The following is a 25,656-nucleotide window of genomic DNA, read 5'->3' as shown; positions in this document are numbered from 1 at the left end:
TCGGCATATGGGGCTGGCACCCTACTCATTGAGCCACAGGCGCCGCCCTTGATTGTATTTTTTTTTTTTTTTTTTTTTTTTTTGGTTTTTGGCCGGGGCTAGGTTTGAACCTGCCACCTCCGGCATATGGGACCGGCATCCTACTCCTTGAGCCACAGGTGCCGCCCCTTGATTGTATTTTAATGTAATCAGTTTGGGCAATTTCTTTTCTTTTTTTTTTTTTTTTTTTAAAGAAATTATGAGTATGTGTTATTTCATGGGGAGAGAGCTAGGTCTCAAGCTCTTGGAGGGCTCAGGAGTTCTGCTGGGCAGCGTGAAGGAGCTTCTCCTGCTGCTGCTTCCGTATCCTTTCTTTGAATTCTTCTATCTCTTGGTGCTGGCCCTCCTTCTCAGGTGGCCACAGCTCCCTCTTGCGCAGTATGACGTAGTCCTCAAACCACTCAGCCTGATTGGAAATCCAGAACATAGTCACAGGGAAAGTGAGGTACAGTGCCATCCGAAACACCTCTAGTTTCACACCCATCTTGCTTCTCCAGGTCTGGCAATTTCAATTAAAGTAGGAAAAATAGAACATAGAGTTACTCTCCTTTAGCCCCCCAAATTTATTTATTTATTTTTATTTTTAGAGACAGAGTCTCACTTTGTTGCCCTTGGTAGAGTGCTGTAGCATCACAGCTCACAGCAACCTCCAGCTCTTGGGCTTAGGTGATTCTCCTGCATCAGCTTCTCAAGTAGCTGAAACTACAGGTGCCCTCCACAACGCCCGGCTATTTTTTTGTTGCAGTTTGGCCAGGACCGGGTTTGAACCCGCCACCCTCGGTATATCGGGCTGGCGCCCTACTCACTGAGCCACAGGCGTCACCCATCAAGGTTCTTTTTTTTTTTTTTTAATGCAATGAATGGTAAACAATAAGATTGGTGTCATAACAATTCAGCTGTTATGTGACAAGTGATGGACCATGGGTTCATTTTCTTTTCTTTTTTTTGTAGAGACAGAGTCTCACTGTACCGCCCTCGGTAGATGCCTTGGCGTCACACGGCTCACAGCAACCTCTAACTCTTGGGCTTACGCGATTCTCCTGCCTCAGCCTCCCAAGCAACTAGGACTACAGGCGCCCGCCACAACGCCCGGCTATTTTTTTGTTGCAGTTTGGCCGGGGCTGGGTTTGAACCCGCCACCCTCAGTATATGGGGCCGGCGCCCTACTCACCGAGCCACAGGCGCCGCCCCATGGGTTCATTTTCATCCACCATCCCACACATCATGCCTTAGAATGCTTTGAAATCAATGTGGAAAAAAAAAAAAGGGAAAACACGGTGGGGAGGGGCAGAAAGGAAAAAAAGAAAAAAAAAGAAATAAAAAAAATCAATGTGGGGCGGCACCTGTGGCTCAGTCGGTAGGGCGCCGGCCCCATATGCTGAGGGCGGTGGGTTCAAACCCGGGCCCGGCTGAACTGCAACCAAAAAAAAAAAAAAATAGCTGGGCATTGTGGCGGGCGCCTGTAGGCCCAGCTACTCGGGAGGCTAAGGCAAGAGAATCGCTTAAGCCCAGGAGTTGGAGGTTGCTGTGAGCTGTGTGACGCCATGGCACTCTACCGAGGGCAATAAAGCAAGACTCTGTTTCTACAAAAAAAAAAAAAAAATCAATGTGAATTAAAAATAGCCTTTCTTGGGCGGCGCCTGTGGCTCAGTGAGTAGGGCGCCGGCCCCATATGCCGAGGGTGGCAGGTTCAGGCCCAGCCCCGGCCAAACTGCAACAAAAAAAAAAATAGCCGGGCGTTGTGGCAGGCGCCTGTAGTCCCAGCTGCTCCGGAGGCTGAGGCAAGAGAATCGCGTAAGCCCAAGAGTTGGAGGTTGCTGTGAGCCGTGTGACGCCACGGCACTCTACCCGAGGGCGGTACAGTGAGACTCTGTCTCTACAAAAAAAAAAAAAAAATAGCCTTTCTTAAAAACAACAAAAAAGCATGCAAAATTATTACGTAAGTTTAGGTATTATCACACTAATGTAAAACAAAGGATAAAGTATGCAAGCACAACTCAAAAGAGTTTACAAAAAAGAATGAGGCAAATGCTTATTTGCTCAAATAATTATAAATATAAGCGAAGCACTTAAAGCAAAGAACTCACGTTCTGAGCTTTAAGTCCTCATCATTACAATTAAATCTTCTACAAAGCAAAATATTGATCAGAAAGGTTTATAAAATATTTTCAAAGGGGTGGCGCCTGTGGCTCAGTGAGTAGGGCGCTGGCCCCATATGCCGAGGGTGGCGGGTTCAAACCCAGCCCCGGCCAAACTGCAACAAAAAAATAGCCGGGCGTTGTGGCGGGCGCCTGTAGTCCCAGCTGCTCGGGAGGCTGAGGCAAGAGAATCGCGTAAGCCCAAGAGTTAGAGGTTGCTGTGAGCCATGTGATGCCACGGCACTCTACCCGAGGGCGGTATGTGAGACTCTGTCTCTACAAAAAAAAAAATAAATAAAATAAAATATTTTCAAAGATCCTAGTGCATCATTTGGAAATGATTTCTCTAAAATAATCAATAGTTCCCTCTCAAATCTCAAATGGTTTATCTGTTTTTTTTTTGTAGAGACAGAGTCTCACTTTGTCACCCTCAGTAGAGTGTTCTGGCATCACACGCTCACAGCAACCTCCAGCTTCTAGGCTTACCTGATTCTCTTGCCTCAGCCTCCCGAGTAGCTGAGACAACGGGCGCCGGCCACAACGCCCAGCTATTTTTTGTTGCAGTTTGGCTGGGGCTGGGTTTGAACCCACCACCCTAGGTATATGGGGCTGGTGCCCTACCCACTGAGCCACAGGCGCCACCCAGTTTATCTGTGTCTTTAAAACACACACACACAAGTTGGGAGAAAATTTAAGAATCCCCACACATAGCCGGGTGTTGTGGCGGGTGCCTGTAGTCCCAGCTACTCGGGAGGCTGAGGCAAGAGAATCGCTTAAGCCCAGGAGTTGGAGGTTGCTGTGAGTTGTGTGTGGCCACGGCACTCTACCGAGGGCCATAAAGTGAGACTCTGTCTCTACAAAAAAAAAAAAAAAAAGAATCCCCACACAAAGGAACTCTGAAAACAGAGGTACATAATAAATACATTTTAAAGATATGATGACTTGGTTGAGTTTACTAAATGGGTATTTAGCCCACGGAAACACTTCACATCCAGAGGAAGGTGAACAAAGGTGACAGCAAGCAGAAATGAGTCAGGCGGGTCCATGTTCCTCCTTGACTAAGATGGGAAATTACTTACCTCCCTGTTAACAAAGATTAAATATCTAACCGGACAAAAACACTCATTATGACCAAAATAGATTTATCATGAATAAACACTTGGTGAATAATGTAAGAAAAAAAAATTTTTTTTTTTTCAGGGGAAAGCACGAACACAGTCCCCCACTACCACGAATTATGCAGTCGAGTTTCCCACATTTGGGGAAATCGCAGGGGTCAGCACATCCGGAGTGCAATGGATAAGCCTCGCCCTGGGAAAACCACCTTCGTGATCATGGTATCTCCCCTCCCAGGTAAGTATTTTTTTTTTTGTAGAGACAATCTCTCACTATGTTGCCCGGGCTGGTCTTGAACTCCAGACCTCAAGTGATCCTTTTGACTCTGCCTCCCAAAGTGTTGAGATTACAGGCATGATCAATGTTAAGAAAAATTTTAGTCCCTTATTGTAAATTGCACAAAATGCCCATAATAATTAGCTGCTTATAAGGGTTTCCTGGTTCGGTGCCTGTAGCACAGTGGTTACAGCACCAGCCACATGCACCGAGGCTTGTGGGTTAAACCTGGCCCAGGCCAGCTAAACAACAGTGACGACTGCAACAAAAAAATAGCTGGATGTTGTGGCAGGAGCCTTTAGTCCCAGCTACTTGGGAGGCTCAGGCAAGAGAATCGCCCAAGAGTTTGAGGTGCTGTGAGCTGTGAAGCCACAGCACTCTACTCAGGGTGACATAGTGAGACTCTGTCTCAAAACAAACAAAAAAAAACACCCCCCAACATAAGGGTTTCCCATTGAGCAATTAGGAAGATAAAGGTGATTTGAAGGAAACTTCTGTGGATAATTAATATTTCATATAAGTCATACATAAAACCAAGCATGTAATTATATGCCTTTGGATTTTGTAATGACAGGTATAAGACACGGCTGTCCCATATCCTTTTCTTACGGGCTCCTCACAATACCTTGAGGGAGTGGTTGGGAGAAGTCACCCCAAGTCACACCACAGGATGACTGGTGAGGTTTCAAGGGTTAGTCATCAGCTGTCTTTGGGGACGCTTCAGTAAAACCCATTTCAAGGGCCAGGTGTGGTGGCTCAGGCCTGTGATCCCACCACTCTGGGAGGCAGAGGCGAATGGATTGCCTGAGCTCAGGGGCTTGAGACTAGCCTGAGCAAGAGCAAGACCTTGTCTCTACTAAAAATAGAAAAACTAGCCAGGTGCTGTAGTGGGCACCTGTCATCCGAGCTACTCGGGAGGCTGAGGAGGATATCTTTAGCCCGAGACAGGTTGCTGTGAGCTATGATGGTACCATAGCACTCTATTGGGGTCACAGAGTAAGACTCTGTCTCAAAAAAACAAAACAAAAAACCATTCCCCAATGCAGTCCCCTATCATTTTCAAAGACTCAGACTTCAAAATCAATTACCTAAGATTATTATTTGGTCTATGGCCCTAATTCTGTTACATTTGAATAACTCAAAGCAGTTCATGAAGTCTTAGAAATATTAAGATAGAAGCTCTCAGAGTTTTGATTATGGAGGGGTACAGAATACCCCAAAGTTAATATTCAGTATGATGTCTTGGCATACTGAATATTTTAAGCTGAAGGAGTACTGAGAAATGGAAGATGCTGGAGGGAGTGTGACCTGCTGAAACAGGTTACAAGACCATCTGAAAGAACCAGACCAGTGCCATCTTAGGAGTTAAGTTTTGCTCCCCCCCACCATTTCACTCAGTAAGTTTAACTTTCCAGGTAAGCCCAGGCAATTCCCCGAAATCATGAGACAACTGCCCACCAATCAGGGACCCCTCCACCTGACCAATCCAGAAGCGCCCCCTTTGTTTCAAGCTCTGCACGCCCACCCGCTGCATAGGAACATAAAACCCCCCTGCTCCAGAGCTTAGGGCTCCTGGCTCAGATCCATTGTAGCAGAGACCCCGGGAGCCCAAGTTCAAACTTGCAATAAACGGCCCTTTTGTTTTTGCATCAGACTCCGCTCCCTGGTGTTCTTTGTGGGGGATTTCAAGATCTGGGCACAACACATATGAGAGATGCCCTCCCTATACCTGGAGGAAAAGAAAACAATTGAAATGAACAAGTCTTGCTGTTTCCCCCAGCTCTCTGTTTTTAGATTATACCCATTTATCCCATCACATATTCCTGTGATTTTCCACTCTTCATCAAACTGAGTACAAAAACACTTTGTTTAAAAAAAAAACAACTTTGTTTCACCATTTCTGTGGGTCTTCATTTCCTTATGTCAGGTAAAACTTGTACTAAATAAATTTGTTTACCTTTTTCTAGTTAATCTTTTATTTTTGTGAGACCAAGTCTCACTCTGTCGCCCTGAGTAGAGTGCTGTGGCATCATCATGAAAGGACAAAGCTAACTTCATTTTGTTAAAACTAACTCCATTTTGTCTCACAGCCTTCACTGACCCCACTTTGCCCCCAGCCTTTAATTTACAGCTGCAAACCAAAGGTGATAGGCAACCTGCTTCCTCCCCCACCCCGGCTCCAGTGTGTTTGCCCTGAGCGATAATGGCACCCACTCTCAGCCCCAGTAGTAGTAAATCTTTCCCCTAAGCCCCTATTCCTCCCCCCACTTTTCTTTTCTGTATCCTTAAAACTGCTCTTCCCTCTGTTGTAGGGGCTTCTCTGCCCTCCTGCTGCAGCAGGAGAAGCCCAGATTCGAATCTGTGAATAAACGGTTCTATTGTTTTTGCATCGCACTCGGCTAAGGTTAGTGGTCTTTGTGGGGGATTTCAAGATCTGGGCACAACAATCATAGCTCACAGCAACTTCAAACTCCTGGGTTCAAGCAATTCTTTTGCCTCAGCCTCCAGGGTAGCTGAGACTACAGCCATGTGCCATCACACCCAGATAGTTTTTTCCATTTTTAGTAGAGATGGGGGTGGAGTCTCTCTCTTGCTCAGGTTGGTCTCAAACTCTGGAGCTAAACAATCCTTCTGGCTCAGCCTCCCGAAGTGCTAGGATTATAGGCCTGAGCCACTGCACATGGCCCTTGTTAACCTTTTATCAGTCTAATTACTGGAGACCCAGACAATGAACCTAAGATAGGTAATGAGGGAAGAAAAAAAAAAAACTTGGTGTGGGGAATGTGAGTTCCTTTAGTTCAGGGGTCCTCAAACTGCGGCCCGTGGGCCACATGAAGCGGTGTGATTGTATTTGTTCCCGTTTTGTTTTTTTACTTCAAAATAAGATATGTGCAGTGTGCGTGGGAATTTGATTAGTTGTTTTTTTAAACTATAGTCTGGCCCTCCAACGGTCTGAGGGACAGTGAATTGGCCCCCTGTTTAAAGTTTGAAGACGCCTGCTTTAGTTTATCAGGCCCAGAGAGACATTTAAAATGTACCAGTGATACCGGAGTTTCAGGTTCTCCGCGATTTGAAGAATGAATCCATAGACCACAGAATCAGTGGTAAGTCAGGATTTATTCACAGAAACAAAAATTACAACAACTACAAAACCCAAACCTCCTGGCAGAGAGAACCCAGAAGGGGTTGGAAGTCTATCCTCTGGCTCTCTGCTCAGGGGTTTACATAGTGGCAGAGGTTTTGTTTTGCAGGAACTCAATGTTGACTTTAGGGGGTGGGTCTTCCTCAGTTATAGCCAGCTGTCAAATGAACTCTCCTGCCTTGGAAACTTACTTGAAATCCACCAGTCAGAAGTGCACGTGGGAGGAGACAGCAAGGCACCATCCATGAAATTGACCAGCCAGAAGTGCCCAGGAGGAGACAGCAAGGCACCAGTGTCTCCCCCTACCCACCCCAGCTGGTGTCTGGCCCTTCCTGCTTGCGCCCTTCCAGCAAGTTGCTTTCTCCATCACAGCAGCATCAACACCTCCAGGGCTAAGGCCGTAAGTCATGGTGCCACCTTGTCCTACATCACTAGAAGTCTTGTTTTACTTCCTCTTGAGCTAAATAATTACCTCCTGAAGCCACAGGCAGTGCAGGCTCTAGGCTGGCCGACACCACATAGCCATAAAATGCTATGCACACAAGTATGTATAACACAATCACTAACTAATGTTATTTCCCTTCGCCAATGAGGATTCCTGATGAAGTAATTCTGTAATTGCCCCCTCTCCTGATTCATTTTTTTTGCTTTAAAAACTTGAGCTTCTGTTCTGGCATCTTGGAAACGTGCTTAGATAAACTTTAAACTACATTCTGAGCTAGTTGATTCTTTTAGGTTGACAGGTGAAAGAAAAGATTTTTCCTCCTCTACAGTTATGAACAAGGAAATCAAATTCACTTATCAGGCCATTATTTATGGAGTGCCCATTATATGTCATTGATTTAAGTCTGGGAATCCAGTGGTGAGCAAGACCATTTTTCTGGCCTCCCTAGAGCACGACTGGTGCATTGACCTGATTAAAACAATGGACGGCAGCTCTTGGGGGTCCTGGCACTAGGTTGCTCTCTAGCCTCTCTCCCCCCTATCCCACCATGTTTCTGTTTCATCCTACTCCACAGAAGAACATTCTTCACTTCTCTCTACCCATCTACTGAAAACAGCTATTGCACAGCCTTCCAGCTCACGTCCTCCTGGTTAAATGAGCCAGATCAGGATAACATATGCAAATGCTTTATAGGAAGTACAGGTCAAATGCGGAGTGTCATGAACCTGCTGGGTAGACTTCTATGTAAGTAGGAGTGATCAGGCTTAGCATGTCCCAGCAGTGGTGAGTGAACACTTTATTCTGCAAGTCTGTCCAGTTCAGAGAGACTCTAACTGCCTCCTTTAGGCAGAGTGGGCGCTGGATACTGTGTTTGTACCTTAGAACTTGTAGAAGCAAAAGCTGTCGCTTCACCCTGAAAGGGCGGCACTCTACCAGCAGAGCTCTCACAGACCACCAAGGCTTGTGCAAAAAGTCTTTATTGGTGCGGGAGGGATGCTGCAGAGCAGCACCAAGGAGGAGAGAAAAGAGAGAAAACCAAAAGAAAAGCACAACCTTATATAAGTTTGGTTAGGGGAAGTCTTAGAATGATGACGGGATGGTAGAATAGTCAATAAGGAGTTACTGCTCTGGCGGGAAGAGCCCTTAGGGGCAGGCCATAAGTTTTGAAATTTCAGCGGGTAGGGCGGCGCCTGTGGCTCAGTCGGTAAGGCACCGGCCCCATATACCGAGGGTGGCGGGTTCAAACCCGGCCCCGGCCAAACTGCAACAAAAAAATAGCCAGGCATTGTGGTGGGCCCCTGTAGTCCCAGCTACTCGGGAGGCTGAGGCAAGAGAATCGCTTAAGCCCAGGAGTTGGAGGTTGCTGTGAGCTGGGTGAGGCCACGGCACTCTACCGAGGGCCATAAAGTGAGACTCTGTCTCTACTAAAAAAAAAAAAAAAAAAAAGAAATTTCAGCGGGTAATTGGGACAGGGAGATGAAGTAAGTTTTGCAGCTGTGAGATGTTTAGTAAGCAACTCCCTGTGCTTAGAAAGCTGTAACTTTGAGTGAGACAGCCAGTCTTGGCCTGTTGAAAGCAGGAAGGGGCTTTCTCTGGGGCAGTTACCTAACACACTCTGCTTCCAGTGGATCGGTTTCTTTTTTCCAAATCTTCTGCCTTTTCTTGTTACTGTGGATATAGTTCTTTTACCACAACACCAGGCCGTCCCCGCCACTGTGCTTTAGAGCGTAACTCCACTCACCTGTTCACGGATGAGACTGTGACCCTGCTCCAGTTGACCATCTCCATGGGCACGTGTCTGTTTTAACAAATGTCTCCCACTTGACCCCACATCCTGCTTCTGCTACTGGCCCATTTCTCAACTCCCTTTTATAGCAAAATATCTCAAAGGAGTTTTCTGTGCTTCCTCTAGTCTTAATAATTCTGAGTTGGGGGCGGCGCCTGTGGCTCAGTGAGCAGGGCGCCGGCCCCATATACCGAGGGTGGCGGGTTCAAACCCGGCCCCGGCCAAACTGCAACCAAAAAATAGCCGGGCGTTGTGGCGGGCGCCTGTAGTCCCAGCTACTCGGGAGGCTGAGGCAGGAGAATCACTTAAGCCCAGGAGTTGGAGGTTGCTGTGAGCTGTGTGACGCCACGGCACTCTACTGAGGGCGATAAAGTGAAACTCTGTCTCAACAACAACAAAAAATAATAATTCTCAGTTGGGTTTTCTGTCACTTGTAACCCAAGTTGCCTTAAGTATTATAATCTTAGAAACTCAAAATCTTTTTTCCATTGAATGATTGTTACTGAGGCTCAAAGATTATTAAATTGGAAGAAAGAGTGCTTTAATACAAAAACTCCATCACCGAAACAGCAGCACATTGTAATATATTTAAAACATGGGCCAGGTGTGGTGGCTTATGCCTGTGATCCCAGCACTGTGGGAGGCTGAGGCAGGAGGATCACTTGAGCTTAGGAGTTCCAGAGCAGCCTGAGCAAGAGTAAGATCCTGTCTCTACTAAAAATAGAAAAACTAGCCAGGCATGGTGGGCACCTTTCGTGCCAGCTACTCAGGAGGCTGAGGCAGGAGAACTGCTTGAACCCAGGAGTTTGAGGATGCTATGAGGTATGACGCCATGACACTCTACCAGGGTGCAAGAGTGAGATTCATTCTCAAAAAATAAAATAAAATAAAACCGAACAGAGTAAGGAAATGCTCATATTCAAATTTGAACAAGAAAGTTACTTATTTGAATTTGACACCCACATAATTTTTCATAATTTATTTATGATGGGAAGTTTTTTTTTTTTGTTTTTTTTTATAGAGAAAGAGTCTCACTGTACTGCCTTCGGGTAGAGTGCCGTGGCGTCACAGGGCTCACAGCAACCCCCAACTCTTGGGCTTATGTGTTTCTCTTGCCTCAGCCTCCCGAGCAGCTGGGACTACAGGCGCCCACCACAATGCCCGGCTATTTTTTTGTTGTTGTTGCAGTTTGGCCGGGGCTGGGTTTGAACCCGCCACCCTCGGCATATGGGGCCAGCGCCCTATTCACTAAGCCACAGGCACCGCCTGGAAAGTTGTTTTTTTTTTGAGATAGAGTCCCATTATGTTGCCCTTGGTAGAGCGCCATGGAGTCACAGCTCACAGCAACCTCAAACTCTTGAGTTCAAGCAATCCTCTTTTCAGCCTACCGAGTAGCTGGAACTACAGGTGTCCACCACAATGCCCAGCTAGTTTTTCTATTTTTAGTACAGACAGGGTCTCACTTTGCTTAGGTTGACCTTTAACTCCTGAGCTCAGGCAATCCAACTGTCACGGCTTCCCAGAGTGCTGGGATTACAGATGTGAGCCACTGCGCCCAGCCTATATGGAAAGTTTTTAGAGATTACGATTCAAGAAAAATAAAACCTTTCCTTTGCAACCCAAGCATATACTTTGTCTTGTTTTTGATACTAGATGCTTTGTATTTAACAAGAAAAACACCAATTGTATAAAATTGGAACATTTAAAACTTATTTAGATATATGTAATACATACATTAAATAAGGTTCAAAATTGTATTTTTTTTTTTTTTTTTGAGAGTGTCTCATGATGTTGCCCTCAGTAGAGCTGTGGCTTACAGCTCACAGCAATCTCAAACTCTTGGGCTCAAGTGATTCTCCTGCCTGAGCCTCCCAAGTAGCTGGGACTACAGGCACCTGCCACAGCACCTGGCTATTTTTTGTTGCAGTTGTCACTGTTGGTTAGCTGGCCCGGGCTGGGTTCAAACCCAGCAACTTCAGTGTATGTGGCTGGCGCCATAAACACTGTGCTACAGGTGCCGAGCCAAAATCGTATTATCTTTATTACATACTTATTATGTATCTTGGATATCTAACAGTTCCATAAGCAATCTCAATTGTATAATGTGTAACTTCTCTTAAAAAATAAACTTGAGGGCGGCGCCTGTGGCTCAGTGAGTAGGGCGCCGGCCCCATATGCCGAGGGTGGCGGGTTCAAACCCAGCCCCGGCCAAATTGCAACAAAAAAATAGCCGGGCGTTGTGGCAGGCGCCTGTAGTCCCAGCTGCTCGGGAGGCTGAGGCAAGAGAATCATGTAAGCCCAAGAGTTAGAGGTTGCTGTGAGCTGTGCGATGCCACGGCACTCTACCTGAGGGCGGTATGTGAGACTCTGTCTCTACAAAAAAAAAAAAAAAAAAAAAAAATAAACTTGAAATTTTATGAGTTTTCCCACACATGAGCATGTTAGATTGTAGCAATAACCTATAGAGGTCAATGGGGTAAAATAATAACTCCATTTTTTTCTTTACAGATAGGGGTATAATAGATGGTAAAATTTTAGGACCCTCTAAATTCATTGTGCCAAGAGGGTTAGGGCCTGGGAAGCAGAGTAATAGAGCATGTTTGCAACCCTGCTTCTTAGGTTACAGGTTAGCTCTCTTCCCCATTATTCTTGTTCAGTGACTAGGAATGACCGGAGACCAGACCTTTCCTCCCTTCCCATCACTGATCTTCATGATAGTTAACTGTCTCCTTTATCATCCTGTTCCTAACTAAGACCAGAGGGAACCTGAGAACCCATAAAAGCTACATCTTCAGTTTGTGGAATGTTAAATATACCTTTCCCCAAAAGAAAAAGACCACTCAACTAATCAGATCATTGTAACCACGCGTTAAGCTTTACATGAAGATGTTGAAATTCTGTAAATCTTCCCTAAGCTTTATTTACAAAAGTGATCTCAAACTTCCACACTTTGGAACACTGACCTCCATTCTTTAGAATTTGTACTTTTTGGGCAGAGCTATCCTTTTTTATTTTTATTTTTTTTTGAGACAGAGTCTCACTCTATAGCCCTTGGTAGAGTGCCATGGTGTCATAGTTCACAGCAACCTCCAACTCTTGGGCTTAAGAGAGTTTCTTTTCTCATCCTCCTGAGTAGCTGGGACTACAGGCGCCTGCCACAATGCCCGGCCATTTTTGTTGCAGTTGCCACTGCTGTTTTAGCTGGCGGGGGCCGGGTTTGAACCCGCCACCCTCAGTATATGAGGCCAGTGCCCTACCCACTGAGCCACAGGTGCCGCCCAGGGCAGAGCTATTCTTAATCTCTGTGCTTGAATAAATCTCTTAAACTAGACTTTTTTTTTTTTTTTTTGAGACAGGGTCTGGCTCTGTTGTCCAGGCTCCAATGCCACATCATCATCATAGCTCACAGGAACCTTGAATTCTTGGCCTCAAGCCATCCTCCTGCCTCAGACTCTCAAAGTATAGGATTATGGATGTGAGTCACCTTCCCAACTCTCTTTAACTAGATTCTGACTTTTTCCATTATTTTAAGGTTGACAGGAAAAATGAAGTATTTGTGATCAAAATTAGAATACAAATAAGATCCTCAAAGGCTACAGCAATGCAAGGGAACTTAACAAGTTGAAATTTAAACAGATAGGCTGGGTGGGGGGCTCTCGCCTATAACCCTAGCACTTTGGGAGGCCAAGGTGGGTGGACTGTTTGAGCTCAGGAGTTCAAGACCAACCTGAGATAGAGTGAGACCTAGCTCTGCTAAAAATAAAAAAATTAGGCTCAGCACCCATAGCTCAGTGATTACAGTGCCAGCCACATACATGGAGGCAGGCAAGTTCGAACCCGGCCTGGGCCTGCTAAAACAACAATGACAACTGCAACAAAAAAAATAGTTGGGGATTGTGATGGGCACCTGTAGTCCTAGCTACTTGGGAGGCTGAGACAAGAGAATCACTTGAGCCCAAAATTTGAGGTTGCTGTGAGCTATGACACCACAGCACTCTACTGAGGGAGACATAATGAGACTCTGGCTCAAAAAAAAGAAAAAAGAAAAATTAGCCAGATGTTATGGCAGGCACTGTAGTCCCAGCTACTTGGGAGACTGAGGTAAGAGGATCACTTGAGCCCTAGAGTTGGAGGTTGCTGTAAACTGTGACGCCAGAGTATTCTAGCAAGGGTGACAAAGTGAGACTATCTAAAAAAAAAACATTTTTTTTTTTAAACAGATACCATAGATTGTGTCCTTGGGGGTCTAAAAGAACAACTGCACAAACAAAATAGCTTAACAACAGCCCTCATGGAAAACAAGCAAGGCAATGAGTTACCAATGTTATACTGTCTCATAAAAAGCTGCTCCAATCTTAGACTGCGCTGGAAACACCATCAACACTCAGTGTCTACTGTCAACATCACTGCAGATAAACTAAGTGCTCTGGGAAAAGTCACATATTTATATTATCACCTATAATACGGCATTCATGACTATAATCAGGTATTTTAGATTTAAAAATGGGCAATGAACCTTTGTAATACTTCTGCATTTATATATGTAATTTTATTCCACCAGTAGGTCCTTGTGAGCTGTGATGCCACGGCACTTTACTGAGGATGATAAAGTGAGACTCTGTCTCTACAAAAAGCAACGGTTCTCAACCTATGGGTCACAACCTACAGAACTGTATTAAAGGGCTGCGGCATTAGGAAGGTTGAGAATCACCATTTTAAAGGGATTTCATCAATAATTTTCTATATTTAGTTAACAATTCTTGGTTAATCTGAAGTAGGGAATACTGAATAGCATCACTAAATATAAAATAAAAAGTTTTTAATAATTTGCAAAGACAGCACAGAAAATCAACACCATAACCAGAATGCCAGTTTCACCAACTGCAGCGCTGACCCCTCTTGGCTGGAGAAGTCACGTGGGCTCGGTGTTGTCAGTGTGCAGAGTCCATGTAAAGTGCTACTACTGTGAACAGACCCTGTGACTATGCAGTCAGAAGCTGCCTACGGGAACAGTTATTTTCAGTGAATGAGTCTGTAGACTCTACATTATAAAAACATCTTCAATAAACATCAAAGTAGCATTTTATTTTATTTAATATTTTTTACAGTTTTTATTTTGTATTTATTATTATTATTATTATTTTTTTTTTTTTGCAGTTTTTAGCCGGTACTGGGTTTGAACCTGCCACCTCTGGTATATGGGGCCGGCGCCCTACTCCTTTAAGCCACAGGCGCCACCCCAAAGTAGCATTTTAGATACGGTACTGTAACAGTGCTTACTACTTTTCTATCCCAGGAATAAAAATTGACATGTAATAAGATTTTCAGAGCCGTAACAATAGAGGGTCGCCCCTTTCTGGGCTCATCTGTAATTACACAACTAAAGGCTACCTGGAGTTTGTTAAATAATTCATTTTTTAAAAGTCACTTTCTGATATTTCTTCCAAAGTATGTCTCTTCATGCTTTTTCATATTCTTTTTTATACTAAATGAAAAGAGACACCAAGAAAGGGGCTTCAAGAGGAATGGGAGGAAAGCCTGGCCTGTGGAACGAAGTCTGGAGGGCCTGTAGGGTCATTCACCACCAACCAACAGAAAAGGACCCAAATGCCTGGCAGTGAAGGGGACTGAAGGACAGAGGAAGGGGAACTCACACCCCACGGCCCCTGTGTGCGTTTCTCTCACGTCTGCTCCTTCCCGGGGGGGCCCACTTCCAGCTCTCTTTGGAAGTGCTCTAAACGTTCTCTTTGTTCTCCCAGAAACTCGTGCAGGTGACTTTTGCTCTTGTCCACATGACCTGAGCCACCCCATTTTATTTTCAGTTTCCAATCACTTCTGTTTTGATTACTGCTGTGCCTCTATTGGAACTTTCTAGCTCAGTTGACTAATCAAACTAGGACCCCTAACCCCCAACACTAAACTCTTACTTACATCAAAATTAAAAAAATTATTTCCCCCTCTTTACCTTTTAATTAAATATTCCAGTAGAAGCTAAAATGGTCTAAGGAAAGAAAAAAATAGATTGTTACTTAATTTAAAAGTTCAATTTCAGATAGTAATTCAGATATTTAAACCTTAGAGAAAAACTTTATGAAAATTACCATTTTTTGATTTTAATGTTATTTTAGTTTTTAAAGAAACTTGAATGAGGGTAGGTGAGAGGAGGCAAAGGACAGAGTGGAGGAGAGCGGGCAATTGGTAGGATCTCACCTAACATGCACAATGTGAGGGTATTTGGCTCACCCCCGGTGAAGGGCTCAACTACAACTTGGAACTTTACCTTAGAATTAAAAACTACGAAACCAGGAGGCGCCTGTGGCTCAGTGAGTAGGGCGCCGGCTCCATATGCCAAGGGTGGCGGGTCCGGACTGCAACAGAAAAATAGCCGGGTGTTGTGGCCCGCGCCTGTAGTCCCAGCTGCTTGGGAGGCAAGAGAATCGCGTAAGCCCAAGAGTTAGAGGTTGCTGTGAGCCATGTGACGCCACGGCACTCTACCTGAGGGTGGTACAGTGAGACTCTGTCTCTACAAAAAAAAGAAAAATACACAGGTACTAACAAGTCCTTTCAATTCTCACAAACAAAAGGACCTTTAAAATACTTCTAAAAACGATACATTTTCTTTCAAGTCAATCTGATAAACTTGATGACAGTTAAATTTTATTCACAAATGCTGTTAAACATGAGGGGCTAAGAGTTTTGCGGAAACTCAAATTTCTACAAGATACAAATATTATTGGTGCATTTTGATAACAATGGAGTAAGTTATTTAATACACACAATTTTATGATAAAAGATACCCCAAATGGAAGTGTCATCTCTTTCCTGCTTGATAAACAACATTCCCAATATCAGCGCTTTCCCCTTCTCTCTTAGGCAACCATCCTTTTGCCTTCTTCTACCTACTAGGTATCTGCCAAGATTAGGGTTTGGAGGCTGAAGTGAAGGCCCTTTCAGAAACATATTCTGGATGCCATCCTTATTTCTATGCAAGAAAAAAGCTAAGGGCGGTGCCTGTGGTTCAAGGAGTAGGGCGCCAGCCCCATATATCAGAGGTGGCATATTCAAACCCGGCCCCGGCCAAAAAAAAAAAAGGAAAGAAAAGAGCTAAAATTCCACATAAAAGATAGTGATTTTTCGGGCGGTGCCTTGTGGTTCAAAGGAGTAGGGCACTGGCCCCATATACCGGAGGTGGCCAGTTCAAACCCAGCCCTGGCCAAAAACTGCAAAAAAAAAAGATACTGATTTTTCAAATACATTTGGTACACCAGTGAGAAACTGTCTGCCCAATGGATCTACAGGTTGACCAGATTCAGCTCTGAGGACAGATTCGGCATACTGACATTTGTTAAATTTCAAATATTCCTGAATTAATTCATTAATTAGAAGGTTTTTATGAGACAATGATGGTTGGTGTTCATGGTCATTATCTAGGGCATCGGTTCTCAACCTGTGAGTCACGACCCCTTTGTAACAATGAAAATACATCGCGGCTTTAGGAAGGTTGAGAACCGCTGATCTAGGGCATTAAAACTTTAGCTTGAATGCTTGATGCTTGCTTTTAAATGCCTTACTAGCCTTTCCAATGTGCTGTCTGCAGCCAGCATACGCCTCGGGTGCTCTCTGGCCAGTGACTTTTTCGTAGCCTCCCTGTGTCTCCCCAGGTCTAATTCATCTCTTCCTTTCCCTCAACCTCAGGATGAAACGCCACTATGATGAGGATTCTTTTTTTTTTTGGCCGGGGCTAGGTTTGAACCTGCCACCTCCGGCATATGGGACCGGCACCCTACTCCTTGAGCCACAGGCACCACCCTATGATGAGGATTCTTATAAAAACCCTTGGGGGGGTTGTGTGCCTATGGCTCAGTTGGTAAGGCGCCGGCCCCATATACCGAGGGTGGTGGGTTCAAACCCGGCCCCGGCTGAACTGCAACCAAAAAATAGCCGGGTGTGTGGCGGGCGCCTGTAGTCCCAGCTACTCCGGAGGCTGAGGCAAGAGAATTGCTTAAGCACAGGAGTTGGAGGTTGCTGTGAGCTGTATGATGCCATGGCACTCTACCAAGGGCCATAAAGTGAAACTCTGTCTCCACAAAAAAAAAAACAAAAAACCCTGGGCGGCACCTGTGGCTCAAGGAGTAGGGCACCGGTCCCATATGCCGGAGGTGGCAGGTTCAAACCCAGCCCCGGCCAAAATCCAAAAAAAAAAAAAAAAAAAACCCTTAGGGAATATCATCCCTCTCAAGGTTGAACCTTCAGATACATAAGAGAGTGTAAAGGCTGACCCAGGATAAGAAAGTAATTCCTTCTCATCAGCAAAGACTGATTCTTGCTGGCAAGTTATCTGGAAGATGGACTGACTACAACATTCAAAAGGTGTCCACTCGGGCGGCGCCTGTGGCTCAAGGAATAGGGTGCCGATCCCATATGCCGGAGGTGGTGGGTTCAAACCCAGCCCCGGCCAAAAACCACAAAAAACAAACAAACAAAACAAACAAAAAAAAACAACAAAAGGTGTCCACTCTTCATCCTGTGGTGATTTGAGAAGACTAAGACACAGCTCATTAAGCTAGCTGTCCTGACATACGGGAAGGTGGATGAGAATGGTAAAATTATAATCATCACCTTCATCAGGGGTGTCCTTCAGATGACTATGGTGCTGGGATTTTTATGGCCAGCCACTTGGATAGACATCACTGTGGGAAATGTTATCAGTAAGCCAGAAGACAAGCAGTTGTGTATGAATTAGTGAAAGGCATACCTAACAAGTAACTAAATGCCCTAATACTATTTTTCCAAGGTGTCTTTTAAAATGGCCTTCAACTCAGTGACAGTCACCACTTTTTCAATAGCTACCAGGGGTGTGCCTAGAAAAAAGTTACGTCTAGAACAACTGAATTTGCCAGGAAAGAAATGACATTTTAAGATAGACAATAGTATGTTACAGGTTACTATTTTCTCTCTGGCTTAATTTTCATTTTGAAAGGTTACAGAAAAGTCTAAAGTTTCTGAGTACAGAGGCAGACTAACTAAAAATATCTTCTCTTTTAGAGATGTTAGCAAGGAAGTCACTAATCCTCAAGAAAATGGGCATTTGATAAAATAACTGACATTAAAAACCACAAATCTTTCTTTTACACTGCTGGTGGGACTGCAAACTAGTACATCCCTTTTGGAAAGATGCCGGGAGCCAAAACATCTCACAAGAATACCCCTTGTTATCTTGATTTTATGAGCAAACTGTTCTCAGGAATTCAACTGTAAACAGCAACGGTACTTTCCCCTTGCGTATCTCCTCAAAAATGCACCCCCCCGCCTTAGGGTCCTTCTCCTAGTAATTTTCCAGAAACTAGCCCCCTCCCCGCCCTGCTAGGAACAGCCCTTAGTTACTTCCTCGTTTGTGTGCTTATAAGCCCAGCTGAAACAATAAACTCGACGGAGCTTGATCAGACTCTTGACTTGCTCTCATTCTTTCGTGTCTCTTGTCCCCTCATTCGACTGACCCCTTTGTTTCCCAGGTCCCCGTTGAATTCCCCGCGGGCCGGGGCAGAAAGAAGTATGGAGAATTCTCAAAGAACTCAAATTAGATCTCCCATTTGATCCTGTAATCCCATCACTAGGCATCTACCCAGAAGAAAAAACATCATCTTTTTTTTTTTTTTGTAGAGACAGAGTCTCACTTTATGGCCCTCGGTAGAGTGCCGTGGCCTCACACAGCTCACAGCAACCTCCGACTCCTGGGCTTAAGCGATTCTCTTGCCTCAGCCTCCTGAGTAGCTGGGACTACAGGCACCCACCACAACTCCCAGCTATTTTTTGGTTGCAGTTTGGCCGGGCCGGGGCCGGGTTTGAACCCGCCACCCTCGGTATATGGGGCCGGCGCCTTACTGACTGAGCCACAGGCGCCGCCCACATCATTTTATCTTGAGGACACTTACCTGGGACTGTTTATTGCAGCTCAATTTACAATCGCCAAAATGTGGAAACAACCTAAATGCCCACCAACCCAGGAATGGATTAACAAGCTGTGGTATATGTATACCACGGAATACTATTCAGTCATAAAAGTAAATGGAGACTTTACATTTTTTGTATTAACCTGGATTGAGTTGGAACACAGTAGGCTCGGCATCTGTAACTCTGTGGTTAGGGCACCGGCCACATACACCAAGGCAGGTGGGTTTGAGCACTGGTCTGCCAAACAACAACTGCAACAATAAATAGCCGGGCGTTGTGGTGGGTGCCTGTAGTCCCAGTTACTTGGGAGGCTGAGGCAAGAGAATTACTTAAATCTAAGGGTTAGAGGTTGCTGTGAGCTGTGACGCCACTACTCTACTAAGGGTGACATAGTGAGACTCTTTCAAAAAAATAAACAAAAAAAACCCCCAAAATGGAGAAGCAAGAATCCAACGTACTCAATTCTTTTTTTTTTTGTAGAGACAGAGTCTCACTTTATGGCCCTTGGTAGAGTGCCGTGGCCACACACAACTCACAGCAACCTCCGACTCCTGGGCTTAAGCGATTCTCTTGCCTCAGCCTCCTTAGTAGCTGGGACTACAGGCGCCTGCCACAACACCCGGCTATTTTTTGGTTGCAGTTTGGCCGGGGCCGGGTTTGAACCCGCCACCCTCGGTATATGGGGCCGGCGCCCTACCTACTGAGCCACAGGCGCTGCCCCAACATACTCAATTCTAATATGAAGGTAGTAGATGATTTAATACAAGCTGGGAGTAGGGGAATGAGGGAGCAGGGAAAGGGGAGGCGTGAGGGGATGGGGATTACCATGTATGGCACACCTCTTGGGGGTGAGACACAATTATAAGAGGTACTTTACCTAACAAATGCAATCTCGGTGTAACCTAATTCTTTGTACCTTCAATGAATCCCAAACCATAAAATAAATAAAACCACAAATTGTTAAATGATACAATGTAACTATAAAAAATTTTTTCAGGATTCCATGGCGCCTGCTGCTCAAGCAGCTAAGACGCCAGCCACCTACACCTGAGCTGGCAGGTTTGAATCCAGCCCGGGCCCAACAAACAATGACGACTGCAATGAAAAATAGCCAGGCCTGGGCGGCGCCTGTGGCTCAGTGAGTAGGGCGCCAGCCCCATATGCCGAGGGTGGCGGGTTCAAACCCAGCCCCGGCCAAACTGCAACCAAAAAATAGCCAGGCGTTGTGGTGAGCGCCTGTAGTCCCAGCTACTCCGGAGGCTGAGGCAAGAGAATCGCTTAAGCCCAGGAGTTGGAGGTTGCTGTGAGCCGTGTGACGCCACGGCACTCTACCCGAGGGCGGTACAGTGAGACTCTGTCTCTACAAAAAAAAAAAAAAAAAGAAAAATAGCCAGGCCTTGTGGCAGGCGCCTGAACTCCTAGCTACTTGGGAGGCAGAGGCAGAAGAATCACTTGAGACCAGGAGTTGGAGGTTGCTGTGTTCTGTGATGCCACAGCCCTCTACCGAGGGTGACAGCTTGAGGCTATGTCTCAAAAAACAAAAAAAAAAAACTTTTTCAGTTATTTATCTTCTATTTGGTTAGCAGGGCAGATTTCTCAAAAAGCAGGGTTAGTTAGGTGCCTAGTAAAGACATTAATAAAATAACTTTTATTAAAACAGTTTTGAAAAGAATTAAGTTTTCATTTTTCCAAATGACAGTAGAAAATCAGTTTCAAAGTTACAGCTTTCTGAGTTTTCCAATGATCAAATTCTCCCTAGGATACAAGGGCTTCTGATCACTCAGGAGCCCTTCCTGATCTCGAGGGACTGAACAGAGCAAGGTTCAGTTCCTGGCTGCCTTCTCTCTAACACCACTGGGTAAGGACTTCAGTACCACTCACCTGCTGTACCTCTAGCCCCTATCTGCCTACTGAACCTATGTACTACGTCTGTGTCTTCTTGGATCCCAGATTTAGCAAGCCTAAAATCACCTTAGATCACCACCTGGTACCTCTTCCACCCCATCTCCAACTCAGGAAACCGTACCACCCTTCCCCAGGAATCACTCCTGACTTCTGCTGCCCTATTCCCTACGCGCAAGCAATTTATCAAGTCCTCTCAGCTCAAACTGTAGCACATTAGATACTTCCACCCCATAACGTAGTCTCTACCACATCTGCTTCCAGGGCTGGCTCTGCTGCACATTGGAAGAAGAGTTGTCTCTGACCACATATTAAAAACACAAACACTAACAAAAAAAGAAGGGCATGCATTATTTTTGTGATCTCAGACACACAAACAAAAACATCCTCACATAACCTGGGGCTTCAGGGTGGACACCCTTGGATGGCGGTAGACTCCCTCTAGTCTCTTGCCTATCTTTTGTTTTTTTTAAGACAGAGCCTCAAGCTGTTGCTCTGGATAGAGTGCTGTGGCATCGTAGCTCATAGCAACCTCCAACTCATGGGCTCAAGGGATTCTCCTGCCTCTGCCTCCCAAGTAGCTGGGACTGCAGGCACCCGCCACAACGCCTGGCAATTTTTTGGTTGCAGCCATCATTGTTGTTTGGCGGGTCCGGGCTGGATTTGAACCCACCAGCTCAGGTGTATGTGGCTGGTGCCTTAGCCGCTTGAGCCACAGGCCCCCAGCCTTGCCTTTATCTTTCTTATCTTTTTCCCCACAGCCAATTCTCAACACGGGAGAGGGGTGATCTATGAAATGTAAATCGTATCTTAGCACTTTTCTGGCTTCCTATCAAACTGAGAATAAAATGTAAACTCTTTTCCAGAAACCACATAGCCCTTGCCATTGTATTACATAGGGTGTCCCCAAAATTGCCATATGCAGGAAAAATGAAAAATTGTAGCTAGATGTAGCTTTATAAAAGATCAGTTACAAACTTTTACAAAATACTGTGGACACTTCCTTGTAAAATTTTATAATGAGTTATTTTGTAAATGAAGGTCCATTTAGCTACAGTTTCCCATTTTCCCCTATGTGTGGTGACTCTGGGGACACGCTGTATGTTTGCTTCTTGTTGTTTATTCTAGAATATAAGTTTAAAAAGAGAAGGGATTTTGTCATTTTCACTGCTATATCCCCAAAACCTATAGATGGTGAATTAACCAATTTGCTAGACCAGCGAAGATCACTAGTTCTAGTGAGCATTATGAGGCCCTTATCAGCTTGTAACAAAACTATGAAAACAATAAGGGTTTGATTTTTATCAGCATAATTTCAGATCAGTAACTTAACACATTAAAATGTGCTGTGATCTTACTGGTTAACTAACTCGGGGTGACTATTCCTTTCTTTCAGCAGTGCTAGAGGTGTAAACTTCAAATCACAGGGAGGTTTCATGCTTTGTGATTACGGCTCCACTACTGCGGCCCTCAGGAGGGGCGACCACGACCACCGGTGATGAAAGGGCTGACAGACAGGCAAAGAGGACATGTACAGGCAACGTGAGCACTGAGAAAGCACGAGGATGTCATCTGTCTGCTGTCTGTCCGGGCTGGGATGACAAAACACCATCCATCAGGAGCTCTGTCAACAACAGAAGGCTGGGAAGTTGGAGACCAAGTCACCGGTAGATGTGGAGTGTGGTGAGAGAGACCATGTCCTCCAGGACAGCCATCTTCTCACTGCAAACCTTCACGCTTGAAGGGCAAGAGGTCTCTTTAGGGCCTCTTTATGAGGACACTAATGCCATTCATGAGGGCTCTGCCCCCAGGACCCCATCACCTCCCAAAGGCCCCTTCTCCTATTATCATCACCTTTGGGGATTTCTTTTTTTTTTTTTTTTTTGCAGTTTTTGGCTGGGGCTGGGTTTGAACCCGCCACCTCTGGCATAAGGGGCCAGCGCCCTACTCTTTTGAGCCACAGGCATTGCCCTGGGATGGGGATTTCAACATAGGAATTTTGAGGGAATATCAACATTCAGACCACAGCAGCCAGTAATAGCCAATATATGGGTTATATCCTAAAATATGATGCTGGAAGGGCAGCAAAGCTAGACAGTAGCAGAGCACAGGTCTCACCTACCTTGCTAAGGACTCCAAACCGTTAGCAGCCGCAGCACCCCCTGCCCCACCTGCACTTTAGAAAGCCTTCTGTGTGAGGGTGGAGAATGTGGAAGGAGTGTGAGAAAGGCAATGCCCAGAGGAGAGATCAGTTAGGAGGCTCCAGAACCAACTCAGGCAAAAACTGTGGCTGGGTTTAGCAAGATGTTCCTGTCAGCTCCAGGCTGAATCAGGCAGCTCTGAGGCCTCCTGTGTCACCCTGTTTCAGGACAGCCCGAGTGACTGAGTCTGGCACACTGGCACTGGTGTTACAGATATTTCTTCCAAAGATCCCTAGCATTCCATACTTAGAAATTCTCAGTCCTGATCCAGTTTTATCCTTGTCACATTAGCCTGAAATGTGGTCATTAACCCACTGTTCATTATGTGGTGCCAGCCGCCAGGAGGTTTCATGTACTCTGAGCTGGCCCAGTAGCTCTCTGAAGGCAGGAGCACCCTGGCATGGCAGCAGCGGTGGGACAGGGACACAGGCAGCATTCATGGGTCCTCTAACACACAGCTATCTCTCTACCAAGGTAAGGGAGTACCCTCCTCTTTCCCTCAGTGGACTGCTCAAACTATTTCTGAACCCAGGAGGCATCTCCCACTCAGAGTATCTTGCCTGTATGTAAATCATTTCTTCAAAAGGAAATCATTAGTAAGAACTCCAAGGCTGAATTCAGAAATGTCTGAACCCTTCTCTAACCTCTCCCACTTCTGCAGCTGCTCCAACTAGCTCCCTCCAGTCTGAGAACCCTAATCATCACGTTTAAATAAGACCACTTTTAACATTCAGTAGCGTTAATTTTAAGAGACTCCCCTCACCATTTCTATTTGCTTCACCTTTTTTTTTTTTTTTTTTTTTCGCAGTTTCTGGCTGGGGCTGGGTTTGAACCCACCACTCTGGCATATGGTGCCAGTGCCTTACCCCTTTGAGCCACAGGCACCACCCAAACCTTTTTATTATTATTATTTTTTATAGAGACAGTCTCACTTTATCATCTATCATCCTTGGTAGAGTGCCATGGTGTCACACAGCTCACAGCAACCTTCAACTCCTGGGCTTAGACGATTCTCTTGCCTCAGCCTTTCTAGTAGCTGGGACTACAGGTGTCTGCCACAACGCCCGACTATTTTTTTGTTGCAGTTTGGCCGGGGCTGGGTTTGAACCCTCTACCCTCGGTATATGGAGCTGGTGCCCTACCCACTGAGCCACAGGCGCTGTCCTGCTTCACCTTATGTTAAGAATAAAATACTACTTCAAAATCTACAAAAAGGGAACCATGACCAGGGATTAAGTGAACATAGTATCTATTTTTATTATGAAACATTAAATTTTGACACATTGCTTCATTTGCTTTTTAAAAATCTATTATCTGACTTAAACCTATTCAGCAAAAATGACAATAAATTATATAAATCATAATTTGGGTCTTTTAAAAACTAGGAACATAATATGTTTTGTGATAATCAACAATACTAAATCTGAATTGCATGAGCTGTTAACTTACAACATGTTCTAGATGTTTAGCTCAAAATAAAGAGAAAACCAACCATGTTAATACACTGTCGCCAAAGTTTCTCAGACTCATCGTCCACATCACCTGTGTGCACCCGCATCCTGCTCGTCACTGAGGACAGAATGCAGCCACGTCAGTGTCAAGGCACTCATTCTCAACCGTCCTATCCCGCACATCTTCGCAGTCACACTGGATGCAGGGCTGATGATACACATCATCTCTCAGCCCAGGCGATCTTGTCTTTAGGTGAACTCATTTCTTTAAAAGAAAATCATAAGCTAAAAACTCAAATGCTGAATTTAGAAACAATGATTCCAATTCAATACATATTAAATCAAATATGTTAGTACTTAAAGTCACCAATTCTGAAAAGTAAACAAACAGTGAACTAAAGCCACTAGCACTGCCACCACACGCCTTAAATGGTGCATCCTTGGATGTCTGAAGCTCTCTGCAAATTGTATTTTGGGACAGTTCCTATGAATTTAAATAAAAGGTATGTATTCTGCATAAAGTTAGAGTTCTGGGGTTTTTAACATGGGTGGCAACATTGAAAAAGTGTATCAATAGTCTTATTAGTGAATGTGTCTAAGTCTTTATTTTCTGCAGAGGCAAACCAAAGTACTGTCTTAAGATTCCATCCTCCAAGTTACAACATCACCCCTATCGTTCCTGGAGATTTTAAAGCTAGATACTATCCTGTTCCTTGTCAGCCTCTTCATTTTCATCATCCTCATCTTCTTGGTCTCCGGATTCAACTTCATCCTCTTCTACAATCTAGATTTTAAAAAATGCTATTTAATATTATGAAGATTTGTTAATGTCACATTCAGCATGCAATAATATACACTCTATTGATAAGTTCTATATTCTAATAATTATAGTAGAATACAAGCCATGTGATTTTTTGATTTAATGCTCAAGGCTTCCTATCATTTTTAACATGAATGAGATCTTATCAGTTAACCCTGCTGATGAAATGGCTATACCTCTGTACACACATATCTAAACCAAACATGGCAAAAGATAAGGGCACACTGGTGTGATGACAATTCTGCTGCCATAAACAGTCAAATCAATTCATGTGACAGCCTCAAGATATAAAAGAAAATAGATTACAGGTGTTGGAAACTTAACTTAATCCTTCTCTTAAAAGTCAATTCACTCACCACAGTGAAAGCAACATAGAGGATACCGTATAC

At 44.8% G+C, this 25,656-nt stretch overlaps 2 protein-coding genes and 1 non-coding gene across 5 annotated transcripts in view; all 3 read right to left on the bottom strand.

Moving 5' to 3' along the window:
• Positions 1 to 225: 225 nt before the first annotated feature.
• Positions 226 to 534, bottom strand: LOC128582164 (protein PET100 homolog, mitochondrial). The gene has a single exon (XM_053585840.1). It carries the CDS (start codon positions 521 to 523, stop codon positions 293 to 295), a length of 231 nt encoding a protein of 76 aa, XP_053441815.1. The 5' UTR covers positions 524 to 534; the 3' UTR covers positions 226 to 292.
• Positions 535 to 3,374: 2,840 nt separating this feature from the next.
• Positions 3,375 to 3,538, bottom strand: LOC128591587 (U1 spliceosomal RNA). Its single transcript, XR_008381587.1, has one exon. It is a non-coding gene; the product is annotated as a U1 spliceosomal RNA (small nuclear RNA).
• Positions 3,539 to 24,228: 20,690 nt separating this feature from the next.
• USO1 (USO1 vesicle transport factor) overlaps positions 24,229 to 25,656 on the bottom strand; it is an 84,936-nt gene continuing 83,508 nt past the window's right edge. For all 3 annotated transcript variants that reach the window (XM_053584402.1, XM_053584486.1, XM_053584556.1), the window contains one exon: positions 24,229 to 25,231. In XM_053584402.1, coding sequence (XP_053440377.1) covers positions 25,142 to 25,231 — 90 coding nt within the window. In that variant the 3' untranslated portion in view covers positions 24,229 to 25,141. The remainder of the gene's footprint in view (positions 25,232 to 25,656) is intronic.

The sequence above is a fragment of the Nycticebus coucang genome, chromosome 1, assembly GCF_027406575.1.
Source record: "Nycticebus coucang isolate mNycCou1 chromosome 1, mNycCou1.pri, whole genome shotgun sequence".
Lineage (NCBI taxonomy): Eukaryota > Metazoa > Chordata > Mammalia > Primates > Lorisidae > Nycticebus > Nycticebus coucang.
Note: the sequence above shows the minus strand (reverse complement) of the source record. Positions and strands in the feature narration are given on the sequence as shown.

Bases quoted from the DNA above. Each gene is read 5' to 3' on its own strand.
- LOC128582164 (XM_053585840.1), bottom strand. From the start codon at position 523: ATGGGTGTGAAACTAGAGGTGTTTCGGATGGCACTGTACCTCACTTTC.